General features: G+C 39.4%; 2 protein-coding genes across 4 annotated transcripts in view; both read left to right on the top strand.

Moving 5' to 3' along the window:
• Positions 1-8069, top strand: part of LOC111238015 (lissencephaly-1 homolog) — a 43407-nt gene extending 35338 nt beyond the window's left edge. Inside the window, exons 9-11 of the mRNA XM_022767374.1 lie at positions 1991-2092; positions 2229-2385; positions 3679-8069. Coding sequence (XP_022623095.1) covers positions 1991-2092; positions 2229-2385; positions 3679-3752 — 333 coding nt within the window. The 3' untranslated portion in view covers positions 3753-8069. The remainder of the gene's footprint in view (positions 1-1990; positions 2093-2228; positions 2386-3678) is intronic.
• A 603-nt stretch (positions 8070-8672) lies between these two features.
• Positions 8673-16200, top strand: part of mettl16 (methyltransferase like 16) — a 30769-nt gene continuing 23241 nt past the window's right edge. The window contains exons 1-2 of one of the 3 annotated variants that reach the window (XM_022767379.1): positions 8673-8707; positions 9043-9180. In XM_022767379.1, the coding sequence (XP_022623100.1) occupies positions 9053-9180 (128 nt within the window). In that variant the 5' untranslated portion in view covers positions 8673-8707; positions 9043-9052. Of the gene's footprint in view, positions 8803-9042; positions 9181-16200 lie in introns of all 3 variants that reach the window. The other 2 variants (XM_022767378.1, XM_022767380.1) reach the window with 2 other exon arrangements.

Genomic DNA, 16200 nt, shown 5'->3' on the forward strand with positions numbered 1-16200 from the left:
CCAAAACGTTTTCAGACATGGGTGGTTTTAGTTAGACTGTAGTATCAATGAGTGTGTTTTCCCCTCTTTCCTAATTGGACCAGTAGCTCAGAGGTCAAGCACAGCAGAGCAGATAATGGACCATTATGAGCTCAGTTACAGTGTTGTAGTACCTGACTGTCACCGTTCAGAAATTGGTGTAACTAGAAACATATTTTCGTCTCTCAGGCCCAAATGAGTCAATAACTGACTAGTGAACAAGAAGAGCAATCAGGCAGTTGTAATTGTACAACCACGTGGTGCCAGTGATGATAGAGTTCATGTGCATCCTGGAGTGAAACCAGACCTCACAGGTAATCCTGTGTACCAAGGCAATATCAAGGAAAGATTGATTTCAACAACTCTAATCCACAAAGATTAGGTTTCAGACAAACTTTCATTCCCAGTCGGATCTTCATCAGGTCAAAATGCTTAAAAATGGACACAATATCCATATTTATGATGGGCTCTATGTTGACAGGTGTGATTAACCATCCAACTCGCCCAGGGTGATAAACATCTCAAAGCAATTAACATTTCAGGAAGGTACATGTCAAAGGGTAGGAATACAAAGGCAATAAACCAAATTATCAACCATACATCAAAAGACATCAACAAAATATAAAAAAATAGACTCATAAGCTTGAAAACTAGGATCTTTAAAATGGATATATAACCCAATAAAGCCAGGTCTGAGGCAGTGTGCCGGCCTTACATCTCTTCAGTTATGTAACTGAAGAGGCAAACAAAGTTTGTGATTTGATGGGGTCACTCAGTGATAAACAGTGGATTTCTCATACTATCAGATGATGCAGAATGTGTTCCCTCTCTACATGCATAGCAATGTCACTGGGTCTCAGACACTGCTCAGACTGATGGCCATGTGAACAGACTGAAATGAAGATCGAAATGAAGTGTTTGTGCGTGCATACACAGACAGAATATCAGCATGGCCCAGAGTCAGCCCACACACCCTCCTCATGCCTTGTGATCTCAAGTGTGTCCAATTGTAGCCTTGTCAGATTAAATCAATATTTTCCCTCGCAGCAGTTGTCCCAGTCTAACCTGTGTGTGATGAATAACAGTGTTCACTTGCACAGTAGCTGATTTTTGGTGTTGGTTGTTTTGTAGCTTATGTTGTCTTAGCTGATGTAAAGAAGTTGCTTATCACTGATGGAGTTGTTGAATTGGGACAGACCTGAACTCATAGAGACTGTTGTCTCACAGATGTTTGCACATGTGTTCTCAAACTAGTTGTCAGCAATCTAAAACAGTCACCTTAAGGTATTTTATGTGGCACAGACTGCTGCTCTGTATGTTCGGGTACCGTGATGATCTTATTTCTTTGATCTTTTACTCTAAAACATTTAAACAAACCAGGCCAGTGAGACAAGGCTCCTTTACATTTCTTCCAGTTATTGCTTAGATGCACCTGTAGGACTGTTTGCACACAATCTCAACAAATACAGTTAAAACTATTAGGCATGTAATGACTGAGTCCAGTGTGCCAGACATAGCTTTTAAACATCTGTTATTGTGTTAATAATACTCGTGGTTATTGTATGAGTATGAGTTTATTTAAGCAAATCTATCTTCTCCATTGTGACAGACAACAAAGGGATTTAAAGTGTGCTGTATTTAATTGATTTGTCTCTGTAAAGTGTCTTTGAGTGCCATTTAAACATGCAGTTTACATAAAATGTATTGTTGTTATTATGTATGTATTATGTATTTTAATTTATGTACCATTTATATTACCTTAAAGAAGTATATATTTTCAAAAATATTTTGTAGCATTTGGTCTTTGTTATTACTTTAGAAATAGGTTCACAATTTTGAGACTCAATGTTTTTGACAAAAAAGGGCTTATGAGCAGGTTAAATGTGGAGTATTGTCTGTGTTCTGTATTTGACCATAAAATGTTTTCTTCAAAATTAGAATTACATTTTCTTCGATCCTTGTGCCTAAACAGACCAAGAAGAGTGGTAAGCCAGGCCCCTTCCTGCTGTCTGGCTCCAGAGACAAAACCATCAAGATGTGGGATGTCAGCATTGGAATGTGCCTTATGACACTGGTGAGGACCATCTTAAGCTAATAGCCTTTTTATTTTTATATATATATTTAAATATCTAGACTGAAAACATTTTGCTTCATGAGTGAGATGAATTGGGTTGCAACTGGTGTCTTGTCTCTGTCTGTCTGTAAAACAGGTTGGCCACGACAACTGGGTGCGTGGAATCCTCTTCCACCCTGGAGGCAAGTTCATTGTGACCTGTGCAGATGACAAGACCTTAAGGATCTGGGACTACAAGAACAAGCGCTGCATGAAAACCCTGTGTGCCCACGAACACTTTGTTACCTCTCTGGGTATGTAGCCACTCGCCCTCACAGAAAAAAAGCTTCATCCTTGTTATTGTTTGACCAGTTGGTCTCTTGAGGTGCAGCAGGAAACCTCTACCCTCATTGGATAGTGGAGCTGGGCTCACAAATATCTGTTTTAGAGAAAGGTTGGATAATTGTAAAGAAGCCCAGCTTCTCCACCGGCAGTGTGTTGAGCGCCTTAGGGTTACTGGCAACTGGGGTTTAAGAGGTAGACAAGCGCTCCAGGATTTTCCCCTCCTCCCCCTCCTCGTATCTGCGGCTTTTCAGCAGATCAAGGCTCGAGAACTCTCTTGAGAAGCTCTTCAGCCAACTTTTCCTTGGCAAGCCGTTTGAAACCCAGTCCTCTTAAATCCTGCCTCAGCCAAAGAGGATATTGCTGTGAGCTATTGATGTGATGAATGTTGGAGCGGTGTGGAAAACACAAAGCACCTTTGTTTGGTGGAGAAAAAAAAAACAAAGTGGCCCTGCGGTTTTTTTTTTGTTTGTTTTTTTTTGTTGTTTTTGTTTTTTTCCAAAAAGTATTGTCCTATATGTCCGTATAATACAACATCTGTGTGTGCACTCTGCCTTTTTTAAATAACCTGCTAATCAGACTGATTTTCCTTTTTTAGGAGATGAAAAAGCATTTTTCCTTATATCAGTAGCAAGATGTCTGAATACCGCCGACATCGTTTTCAGTTGACCCAGAAGGTGCAACAGATGTAGCTATTGTTTTTTTATGACTGTCAGAGAAACATGCATGTTAACAAGATGTAAAATGTAGGTGGGTGACTAAATTAAAGAAGAGGTGGAAGACAGAAGAGGGATGATGGGCATCAAAGGCTCTCGGCTGGACTTGAACCAGTGATGCTACAATGACATTGTCAGCATTTTGGCCAAAAGGACGTCCCCAATAACAAACTCATCCATGCTTCTTGCTGTTTTTCTGCCAATATTTATAGCTATTTTTCTGGCTCTGGCACCAGACCTGTTTGAATCACTGTTCAGAGGTCTGGAAGGAGGACACTTCAAAATGCTTGAAATCATAACTTGATAAGTGGTTTGTTTTGTTTTGTATTGTTTTGGTTGGCCCACCCAACTATAGTATTGGCTGGTCACAAATGTTTTGACCAATTTTTTCTCAGTTGCATGGGGTCATGAATTTAGTTTGAATTAACCCAGTTTGCTCCAAATTACCATGAACAGTGCATGTCTAAATCTGCTCATTAATCCAAACACAGTCACTGTGTGTACGGCAGTTTGTGCTTTGTTTTGATGATCTTTTCGTTTCTTCTGCAGATTTCCACAAGGCCGCTCCCTACGTTGTCACTGGGAGTGTAGATCAAACAGTAAAAGTGTGGGAGTGCCGCTGATCTGGACCTTGGAGGATTGGACCACAACCCCAATTACCCAGGCGCTCCTCTGGATCCACCTCCCCTCCTGCCATCCCACCTCCCCTTTAATCCCCCCTCCCCCTTAACATAAAACCTTACCCGCACATTTTCATCTCCTCCGGCTGCACTTACCACCATGGTTATTTACCCATCGCGCTCTCTGGTCCAATAACTTTTGTCCTTCTATGTAAATTATTCCTGGATGTAGATCGAGCTATTAAATGTTACACAAAAAAGTATTCTTGCATGGTAATCCAAAATTGTATACTGTAAATTTACATAACGTTGTCTAGAAGTACCATAGGTTTAACACGGGGCTGGCCGTCTGTCACGCAGCCTTACCGACCAACCGAAGGCAGATGTTTTTGACTGGGTGTAAAATGTAGGGCACTAAAAACCAATAATTTAAGAAATGACAGTGTCTTTATGTGTAAGATTTATTTTTGTCTATTTTTTTATTTAGGATTTTTTTTCTGTTATTTCTCTCCTTCACTGTCGTAGTCTGTTGGTGCCTAGCTTGGTGAAACTTTTGAGAGATAAGGCAGGAAAAGCATATATGACGTGATAAGATACGATTGTCTGTGGGGCTTTGTTATTGAAATAATCTGTAGCTTTATAACGTCACTTCTCAAGTGTGCATACCATTTCTCTTCATGTGGAACTAGGTAATATTTTAATGGCTGTATATACGAATGTTTCAAACTGTTGTCCTTGGACCTTGGGGGCTTAAAAACAGCTTTGTACTCTTGTCATGGTGGCACATGAACCACTGATAGGCTTTAGATAAATTATCGCATTTAATGAATCTGCAGCAAATAATAAAAAGTTGTAATGTTTAAAAGTGGCTTTGTGAATAACCAAGCCAAGTTTTTCACAAGAAGCCCAATCGAGCGAGTGAGTTTGTTCGGCTTACACTGTCAGTGAGTGCCGTGGGTCACAGCATCACCTGAACAGAGTTCAAGGATTACACCTGTTAAATCTCTAGCACTTGATAAAGACCTTGGGTGTGTCTCCCTTTACGACAATTTTCTGTGACCTGGCATGTCATACTTTTACAGACTAAACCCTCTGTCCACTTCTAGTCCCCCTGACCAGTCAGTCCCGGCAGAGAGTGGTGTACCTAGGAACTATGTAGTCAGAGGGTGCTCAGTTGACCCATGGAGCCTCTGAAAGCTACAAACAGAAGCCAGTAGTCTGAAATAAACCTGCAAAACAGAAAACATAAAGGCATGACAAGGAGTCAAAGTCGGCCCCCTGGGTTTGATATCTGGGATGTGCAAAGATCTCTAATTTCTGAGGGGTGAAATATATGTTCGGCATAATAAAAATGGTTTTGAGTATATAAAAAAAAAAAAAAAAAAAAAAAATCAGTTTTCTGTGAAAATATGAAATGTAAATTCAGCTTGTTATTGCTTGATTTGGCAATTTTGTATTATCGCACTAAAGGATGAACTGGACAGGAATTTAGGATTAGTGAGGAAACGCTAGCAGCAGACATGTTAAATGTTTTGTCTGCAGAGGGGTCTGATGCTGAGTTTGGGTTTTGTTGTGAAGAACTCGCTGTAAAAGAGGTGGTGCAGCTCCTGGATCAGATAATGGAGGACAATGCTAAAGCCTGAGCAGCGACAATATCTGCAGACAAACCCCACAGACCCATCTCACACATATGCAAACGTCATCTGAGTGGCTTTCCTCAACTGTTCAGCTTTTGATCTTTGTGGAGCTGTAACTGTAAAACAGGGCGATTTTTGGGAAAGACTGGAAGAAAACTGTAAACCAGTCCATGCTGTAGAAACAACCATTCCACTCCCCTTGGAGGACAAAAATGGACCATCTTGCTTCTAACTGTAGCTGGCAAGGTGATTCATTAATTTTGCACATCCCTGTTTTCACTAAATCTTTGGTCCTTTAATGATGATCAAAGACGACATTAAAATTTAATGATGTTGATAAATGCATAAACCTATAATTTCTGATTAGCCTTTTCATTCCAATGCAGTTCTTGGCTAATAAAGAATTCCACTGCTTAACTGATGATCTTATCTTAGCTTCTTTGCCAAGTTTTCCTCTTCCTGTGTGTACTGGATGTGGTGATCTGCTGCTCAAGCTCTTGCTAGTGGCTACTGTGAGCCTAATGTGACCTGTTGACGTAGCACTGCTGCATGTAAACCTGCACCAGAGGCAGAGCTGTCAGAACAGTCATCTTTTACAAGCTTAAATACTGGAGCCCTCTCATCAGAGACCAATTGGATTGAATAATGAGGAGAGAAACTGTGTATTTAAAGTAGTTTGACATTTTGGGAAATATGCTTATTTGCTCTTTTTGCAGAGAACTGGATGAGAATCAAATACCACACATTTGTACTGTAAATATGAAGCTACAGCTAAAACCACAATTAAACTTGTCTTGGGGTGGGGGTTATGTGCTGGACTATTTCTTGAGTGAAACCAATAACTGGCTGGGGTCTCCATTGGTTGCTTAGTAACAAAAGTGCAATTACAATATTTCTGAAGACACTCTGTTTTTTTGTGTAATGTCATAGTTCAGCAGAAAACATTCTAAAGTGTTGGTAGTAAACATGGCTGATTAAATAAAATCTGTATTTGTGAATTAAGATTTTCAAAGTAAGCTAACAATTGCAAATTATCGTCTGAGTTTTTCAATTCAAATATACTATGCTAGACATTATACACAACAGACAGCTTCTCATTGTGCTTGAAATGTTGAAAATGCAGGAAATTATTTTTTTTTTTACATAAGTACAGTTGATAAACCAGAAGTTCTTCACACAGACCGCTTTCATTGGGGAAACTGCATTCACATGTCGGCAAAATGGGCAGAACGTGAAAAGCAGACGTTTTTCCGACTTGGCAGCGTTAGTTTATAACTCCAAGGTATGAGTATTTAATCCCAGTGCTAACCTTGTAGACCCACAACCCTAACTGCCTAACTCTAGATGTTATGTTGTATCACTTTTTCTTTTTTTTTTAGCAATTTGTTATCAAGTCAAAACCTATAAAATTAGATGACGGGATAGTATTGACCAGTGGTGGTGCATTTGCAACCATTCTGACAAGTTTGTTGACATGTCTAGTTCTTTTCTTCAAGTGGGAGATATTGTTATAAGGTTGTTGTTTTTTCACCATCTAAACAATATGACGTGAACGCGGTATGTGTTTCGGTACTTTGTTGGAGTCCCTCTCTTTTGCCTGGCAACTGCCCTCACCTGTTAGAGCCGGCTGGTTGTTTCCCTCTGCTTACAGTGTTTAGCAAACATGAGAGTGGTATCCCTTTACTCATGTAACTCTCTGCAAGAAAATGGATGGTCTTATTTCTCAAAATGTCAAACGGTCCCTCTTACATCACTGTGTCCATGGTTAAGTTCAGGCAGCTCTGTTAACTGGTTGTAGAAAGGCTGGTTTTGTTGTGTGTGATGCTATTTGAAGGAGGTTTACTGCCTCCGTCTTCTGTAAATGCAATGGGATTGTGGCAGACTAGGATGTTCCAAAGGAGAAACCCTCTCTTTCAGGAAATATTACTGATGTTTCTCTTTGGTGTGTGCCCCCCTCCCCCTCCTTACAAAGGTTTTATTTTTTTTTCTACAAGCTGTTTTCTCTTGGGTGAAGAATCAGCAAATTTTGTAGTACTATTTGGCATGGCTAATGAAGATGCCAATGTGTTAAATGTTCTAGCTGAAGCCAAAAATTGAGACATTTGTCAGTACAATCTGGTTTATCTTGACAAAACAGCCTCCTTTTGTTGGTCAAACACTGTGTGACCAACTTTTGAAAAACAATGCTCGTCTCCTCAGGATCACGCTATGACATGCCGGACCATAAAATGTAAATTAAAAACTTCTTCCCTTCCTTGGTTTTACTCGTGGAAGGTGGTTAATCAAAGGTCAGGACGATGTGTGTTCTGTTTCTTTTGTAAGAAAAGGTACATAAAAGCTACAACACAGCTGGTGTTGTATGCAGGTATGCGCCCTGTTGAAGAAAATCCCCTTTTGCCATTCGCAGGTCCCAAGCAATCCCTGTGCTTCTCTGGTCTGGTGTGTGAAGGGACTGGCAGACAGGTTTTGACTGTCTGAAGGTCATTTCCTCCAGCCTCAAGTCCACCTGTTCTCTGTAACCTGCCTGTGAACCACATCTGAGGGCTTCAGACTGCACAACAAGCTCCAACAGGAGAGCTCATGATGTTTTCGCCACTATGGTCTCACTCTTCACTCAGCAAACTGTTAACAATATACCTGGATGTCATTATTGTTTGCAATATAATAAAAGAAGTAAAATCTGCATTTGTGTTTCCTGCTCATTTGTTTTGAGCTGTCATACTGAGTGTCAGTGTATTTTAAACAATAGTAAATTTGGACAAACGTGACTTAAATTAAAATTTTGCACTTGTTACATTTCATTTGAATAAGAGACAGATGCTCATAGATACAATTATTCCCAGTAAACCCATAACATCTATAGTAAATTATTAAATAAATGATAAACAGTTGGCAGTCATAGCCAGAAGCTGTTTTTGTTTTAAACTAATAATTTTAGTGTATTTTCCCTCCCAAACATCATTTACCAAAACATTAAAATTAACAAAAAATGTGGCAGATTAACTTTCAAATCTGCAATTGTAAAGTTTATTATGTCCTGTGTGTGAGTTAGGGAAAATGTAAAGTCTTGAATGGAAATAATAAGTGTTTTTTTTATTGACATTTGTGAATAAACAATTTTACTATAAAGTATAGAAATTTAATAAAATAATGTTTTCTATAGAGATGAGTTAGTGAGCAGCTTAATGTTTTTTAATCAACACATACAGTTGTAAAACCGATGGGAACCATTTTTTATGACGTTATGACGCACAACGTAGAGTGGTGACGTCGAATGCATCCAGGAAGAGAGTTGCAGAAATTGGAAAACGTTTGGACAACGTGAGTTGTGTGTGATGTTTCTACACTGTTGCTTAGTCTAAAAAGTCAACGCTAGTCGTAAGATACGATCACGACAGGGAAAAGCTACTGTAAAGGTAAGCTGGGAGTAATATTGGCTATGTATTACCTTCCAGAGTTAGCTGACTGCACCTAATCAGCTCCGTGAATCCGTAGTTTTTACTCAAGTTTGAGAAATGAATAAATATTTGTTCCTTTGTTAGTTTATTGAGTCAATTTTTCAACAAACCGGTATTTTTTAAAGTCTGTGTGTCTGCTGTCGCTCCAAACCCACACTTAAATAATATCCGTGGTTTTTATGGCTGTCCTGAAATCAGAGCTCTGAACATGGCTTTGAACAAATCCATGCATCCTCGGAACCGCTACAAAGACAGACCACCTGACTTCGCCTACCTGGCCTCCAAGTATCCAGACTTCCAGCAGCACGTGCACACCAGCCTAACAGGACGACCTGTGTAAGTACCTGAGACTGTGTGCTTAGAATTTCTACTTAGAAAGAATGATGATGCACCTCACATATTAAACTGTAGACAAAGTTCCTGGAAACTAAAAACGCCATTATGACCCCAGATATCCCCCAACGTGGGTGGACCAGGAATTAGCTTCAGATGGTTTATTGCCTAGGTTAATTTCTCTTTTTTTAATTTCTCCATTATGCCATAGTTGTGTGTGTGTGTGTGTGTGTGTGTGTGTGTGTGTGTGTGTGTGTGTGTGTGTGTGTGTGTGTGTGCGTGTGCGTGTGCGTGTGCGCGCGCATGTTTGCATTTAACATTTTTCTCAATTACCCTAAAATTCAAGTTTATAATGAATAATTGGAGCATACATTAGCTTACAGGAATCTGTCATATCTCTACCATGTCATGTTATGTGAATACCACATTAACACCACATGGCCATCTTCACCAATGCTTATGTGCCTTAACTGGAGAAAATTCCTGCAGCCAGGTTGTAAAATCTGGTGGAAATCCTGAAATCAGAAGAGTTGAGGCTTAAAGCAACATTAATTTCCACTTTAGAATTAAATGTTCAGGTGTCCACATACTTCTGGCCATATGCTGTACTTATTTTAGGTGTATACACAAACACCTTTTCACCAATCTGCCAGCCTGACTCAGTGAAGCCCTGAGGATCCCAATCAGCGCTGCTCATGTCCCAGCTGACTCGATCTGATCTTTACTGCTCATTCAGCTTCTGGCAAAAGCAGGAAGAGAAACACAGGACAAACCATCAATGGACCCAATATCAAGAGTTTTTTTCTTTTCACTCCATCCCGTTTGCTGCTCTCCTCTTCATTAGAAAGACTTAACAAAATATGTATTAGTGAAAGATTATATTGAACCCCCAATTTTAAAAATAGGTTAGTGTGTCAATCAAAACTCACCAGTAAGCTTCTAGTTTCACCTCGCACTCAGACAGGACACGAATTAAATGAATGTAACACTGTGTGTGTGTATGTGCCCTTCACAGTGAGATGCTGCTCAGAAGTCATGATGTGAAAAAATCCAGGCAGGAGAACAAAGGGAAAAAAATGTCTGGTGGTATTAGTGGTGTTGATGTCAAACAGTGTGAGCTCATGATTGCTGCTGTTGTGGGAAAGAAACATGAACTAGAGCAGGACTACATGCTTTTTTTTTTTGTTGTTGCTATGTTTGGGCTTGTGCGGCACTGGGAGCTATGGTTTGTGTAGTTGGTGAACCACCTCTCCCTGACATGCACTTGAATCTAGGTGGATTTTTGACTAATAAAACCCTCATAATGGACAAATGTAGATGAGTGGCAGGAGATGAGATAGAGGAAGATATTTAAACTGAGCTTCAATAATTAGTAGATTGAAAGAAAATTCTCACAAATGAGAAGTTCTCATATGTTACATCATATTATGCTCTAGCATAATGTAATGGACATTTTACTCTGTTTTCTCATGTTTTATAAACCAAATGATTAATTGATAGTGTTGTATGCAGATGAATTGATAATGAAAATCATTGTTTGTTGCAGCCCTATATTTAAACCTGAGACAACACAGCTCTCGAATGGCTGGATGAAGGTGTTTTAAATTTCATCAAAATGTCATAGTTTATTGACTTCCTTCTTTGCATACTTTATAATGTGATAGACATTTTGACAGTGTTATAGCAGGTAAAGGTACCATTATATGAGACTATAATAGTTGTATTTAGGTGTACCTGATAAACTGCCAGATGAGTATTTCTAATATATGAAACCAAATCATGAAGTTTGAAGTTGGTTAGATGAGTGGTTGTTGAGAAAAGCAAAGTACAGAGATTGTTCCATTTATAGTTAAATAGTGTCACTTCAGCAGTTTAAAACTATACAACAGTAATGCTCACCTTTTTAGAATGACTCCATAATGTGTCACTGCCATATCAATTTGATTTCCACTTCTTTAGTTGACAGACATTGCTGTGTGGGTAGCATGTCCATACCTGTCCATGATTTTATTTGTGTTGTCCTTAATGTTCTTTCACCCACTTTGGTCTGTAGTTGAACCTGAAATAAAAGTGCACAATGCCATGCTCTGTGCTAATAGACACCGGCCAAGTGTTTCAGAAGAGTAGTTGTGTTTGTCCTCAATTTCATTTTAAATGCATAAATATTGTTTACATGAAATGGCTTAGAGTAAAACATAATTAATTACCTCTGCCAGGGAGGTTATCTTTTCACGTGTCTCTGTTTGTTGGTTTGTCTGCAGAATTACACAAAAAGTACTGAACCAATTTACACCAAACTTGATAGAGGGATTGGGCCTGGGAAGAACCCATTAGATTTCGGCGTAGATCTGGTTGAAACGGTGGCTCCAGGAATTTTTTTTAATCAATTTCCATAACCGTACGAGTTGCGGACTGTATTTTTGTAGGCGATGTACTTGTGCAGCTATTTTGTGTTTTTTTAAAAAAAAAAAAAAAAAATTGTTTTCTAGAAAAAAAGTTTATATTCCAAATGGAAACAGTGGTTTTGAAATATTTCAAAGAATACCCAGTCCTCTTTATTTTAGATGAAAATCCAAAATAGAAATTACAATTTATCTTGGTTAAGTTGGTTCCAGTCTTTTTAGCATGACAATTATTTTTGGTCGGTACAAACATTTGTCAAAAACAAAGGAACCTCCAGAATGAATGTAAGAACTGACAGTTATTGTTGGACTTGTGTTTGAGGTCTGCTCTTCATCCGTCAGGACTGAGACAATCTCCTCCCTCTTTGTTTGTGTTGAATTAAACAGGTACCACGTCTGCTCAGTGAGGAAATCGCTTGTTATTGTCAGTGTTATGCAGATGAATGCGGACATGGTGTCACTGCAGCGAGTCTGAACATCTGTGTGCGACTGTGAACATATTGGTGTGGGCTGATCCTTTGTGGTTGTGAGGTGGCCAGTCAATCATATTATGGCAAGCCGAACGTGCATGTGTGGGCATGCTCCAAACTCGGCTTGTCCATTTGTGACAGGTGTTAATTATCAGTTTGTTGTGTCACAGTGTCTGTCGGTGGTTCCCTGATAGACAGACAGACAGACAGACAACAGACAATGGGCTGGTAGTGTTTGGACTAGACTTTCAATGTGGAAGTTGAATTTAGATAATTAGAGAGTTAGACACCTAGCCAGTACTCGAGAGTCATTTAAGACAACAGAAAAGTGAATAAAGTCAGCAGTGAAGCAGGCTGTATGATCTACACTCACCAAGCACTTTATTAGGAACATCTTGCGAATACTAGGTAGGGTCTCCCTTTGCTCTCAAAACAGTCGCGGTTCTTTGGGAAATGGGTTCAACAAGATGAAATTCTGCCCCATGTTGACATGACTGCATCATTTCTGCAGATTTGTCACCTGCACATTGATGCTACTGTTCTACTGTATTAAGATCTGGAGACTGGGGAGGTTACTGAAGTTCACTGAACTCATTGACTCAATCATGAAACGAGTTTGAGACGACTTTTGCTTTGTGACACGGTGCATTATCATGCTGGAAGTGGCCATTAGAATATGGTAAATTGTGGCCATAAAGGGAAGCACATGTTCAGCAACAACACTCAGGCTGTGACATTCAAACCATGCTTGACTGGTATTAAGAAGCGTGCCAAGAAAACATTCCCCACACCATTATAACACCACCAGCCTGGACTGTTGACACAAGGCAGGTCTGGTACATGGATTCATGCTGTTGTTGCCAAATTCTGACTACCATCTGCTGCCTCAGCAAAAATCAAGATTCGTCAGACCAGGCTACGTTTTTCCAGTCTTCAACGGTCCAGTGTTGGTGAGTCTGTGTCCACTGCAGCCTCAGTTTTCTGTTCTTGACTGACAAGAGTGAGACCTCATGTGGTCTTCTGCTGTTGTGGCTCATCCACGTCAAGGTTTGACGTGTTGTTCATTCTGAGATATTTTTCTGCTAGCCACAGTAGTTATGAGTTACTGTAGCTTTTCCATCATCAACCAGTCTGGCCACTCTCTGACCTCTCTCCTCAACAAGGCGTTTCCATCCGCATGACTTTTATTTGTATTTGTTGTATTTCTACACTGTGGTATCACTAGTTTTAAGTTAAGATCTGGGTACATTTTCCACCACTGGATGTATAACTAGTGAATGGGCTAAGTGGGCTACATGCTTTTTGTGGCAGGCTCTGCAAACCTCTGCAGTTACTAAATTGTAGGCGCTCCATGGTCCCAGCATGTTCCTCTCGAAATGTGAAACATCAAGGTCTGTATTGTTGTGTTGATGAATGGCTCATTGGTCTGTGGGAACCCCAACCCGATCAATTAATTTTTTTTCCTCCTTCCAAATTACACTGGTCCTCAGACAACCACTGTATTTATAAAGACCAGACGAACATAAAAAGCTAGTAGAACCCAACACACATGCTGTATAATGCTGGGATACAGAAACTGTAAAAGTTTTAGCAAAGAACCATCACTCTCAGCCTTTACTGCTTTCTTCTTCCACGGTCTCTTGCTGTGTGTTTTGCCATAGACTGATTTCACAATTGGAGAGCAACAACACCTCCTGTGTGGATGAAAACTTGGCCCACAGGTGTATGTGCACACTGATAGTCGTGGACAGAAGTCGACTAAAACAATTGACAATAGAAAGTCGAGAATTACAACAACAGTGAGGTCTGCCAGCAGATGATTATTTTGTAAAATCTGTGCACATGAACAACATTTCAGTCTTTGTCCAAGTGTGTCCTATAAGTTAGAAAAATTTGTGTTGCAAATAGTCGTCACTTTTTAGCATTGGAAGACGTTTTCTGCCCTGCACCTGACAAGAAATCCTCACTTTTTACTAATAGATTTGAGCCATTGTTGAAACAACATGGTGCAATGATCAGACATTGATTCAAAACAGAAGTCAGTTGCCAGTTCATTGTCTTTGCTTACAACATGAACGGATGTCCAGGATTTGTGTCTAACTTTGTGTGTGGTATCAGCTCTGGTTAACCGTCTGCAGAAATTTGGCTCTTCTTCCCAGTCAGTCTGTCATTCCATCAGTGGAGGGATTAGCGTGGTTTTGTATTTCCCAATGAATTCATCTCCTGGGTTTTTAAGTATTTAAGCAGCGAGTTAGGGGATGAGAGTAATCTTGGGGAGACACTCACTCAATCCTCAGGGAGATACGTCTCCCTCATTTAGGGATCGTCAGTGGAGAGGACTGATAGCAGTGGGCAGAGAGTCGAGCTCAGACCAGAGGCAGCTGGAGAAGAAATATGGTGGCTGTGATTGGAATTGAAGTGAGGAAAAGATAAACCCCAAAGTAGTCTGAGTTGGGGGTTTTTTCAGTTTTTGGGGAAGGAGAAGGGGGGCTCAGATCAGGGAGATAGAGGGGTGGGATTAGGAGGCATGAATGGGTATTAAAAATGCAACAGCAGCCCTGGTGACATTTAATTTGGCAGTCATATTTTTTATGGGCTGGAAGACAATCATCTGTGGAAGGATTTTCACTTCGGTAATTGATGAAATGTTCAATTTTCACACCAGTGTTCTTCAAAGATGTATTATTAAGCATGTTCTTAGCAGTAAAGGATCAATGAACGAATAATTATGACTTGATGAAGCCACACTTTAAATTGATAAATGTAAACTTACAATGATCTGCAGCACTCAACACTCAGTGGAAAGCCCAGCTGACTTTTTTTTATTATCTGATGGGAGAAAGAAATATGGGGAAATCACTGCCTTAGGTAGGACATAATTTTTACATCTTTCCTTTACTAAATCTGCTGTGAACAGGCTGTACTGTGCCCTTGATATCCAGGTAGAACCATCACTGTTTTCCAAATCATTTATCTGAAAACCAGTTAATTATGAATTATAATTACTGTTGTGTTGAGGCTGGCCACAGGGTTTCTGGTTGGAAGCTCCAATTAGCCTTATTGAGCTGACATGAACAGACCCCATTATCTACAATAAATATTTATATATATATACAATTAATATTTTTACCATTGTTGTTCTTTTGTCACTAAACTGAAAATAGCAGAACACTGCAGAGACTATACAATTAATACATTTCCAATCAGATCTGTTGCTTTTCCACAGTTGATACTCAGTCGCCTTGAGGTCTTTGACTTCATGGATCATTTTTCTGCTTTTTTGTTCAACTGTTTGTTTCAATATTTTAAGAGCAAATGATCAATCATCGCAGCTCAGTTAAATTTAAAGTGTTGCAAAAATAAAAGTAAATCAGTCATCCCATCATGATATCAGGTGAATAGACAAAGACAAAAACAACCTATGAAAACATAATGTCAAGAAATCGTAATTGTACTAAGAAATCATTTGTAGCAATTTCCTGGAAACCTTCCTCAATTATCTAATAAGTAGCAGGTATTTAGCTGTAAGTTACTAGGCTATTTCAAAGAAAGGCCTATACAGTTTGGTAGTACTTATAAGAGAATTGGAGAAAGTGTTGCTACGGTTATTAATTAGCTGCTTGTTATATTTGAGCTTTTAAGAAAATAATAAACTAGCAGGCAACTGGCATAAAGACAGACTAAAAAATTTTAATTTCAATTTCTGAGATGGGGGGCCGAGGTTAGTCTATAACAGGAAATGATATGGGCCAGGGTGACAACCAGTATTATTGTGGAGATTACAATGATAATTTGTTGTAGCTGCGCTTCGTTTGGCTTTGGCACCACCTGTTGATTTGCAAAAAAAAGTAATAAAAAGTCTTCACGTGTTTATTTGAAGTACCACAGATACTCCATTTATTTTATAGAAAATAACAACACAAACTGATGGTAATGCCGGGGGGGNTGATATGGGCCAGGGTGACAACCAGTATTATTGTGGAGATTACAATGATAATTTGTTGTAGCTGCGCTTCGTTTGGCTTTGGCACCACCTGTTGATTTGCAAAAAAAAGTAATAAAAAGTCTTCACGTGTTTATTTGAAGTACCACAGATACTCCATTTATTTTATAGAAAATAACAACACAAACTGATGGTAATGCCGGGGGGG

This window comes from Seriola dumerili, unplaced genomic scaffold, assembly GCF_002260705.1.
Source record: "Seriola dumerili isolate Sdu_G_001 unplaced genomic scaffold, Sdu_1.0 BDQW01001178.1, whole genome shotgun sequence".
Taxonomy (NCBI): domain Eukaryota; kingdom Metazoa; phylum Chordata; class Actinopteri; order Carangiformes; family Carangidae; genus Seriola; species Seriola dumerili.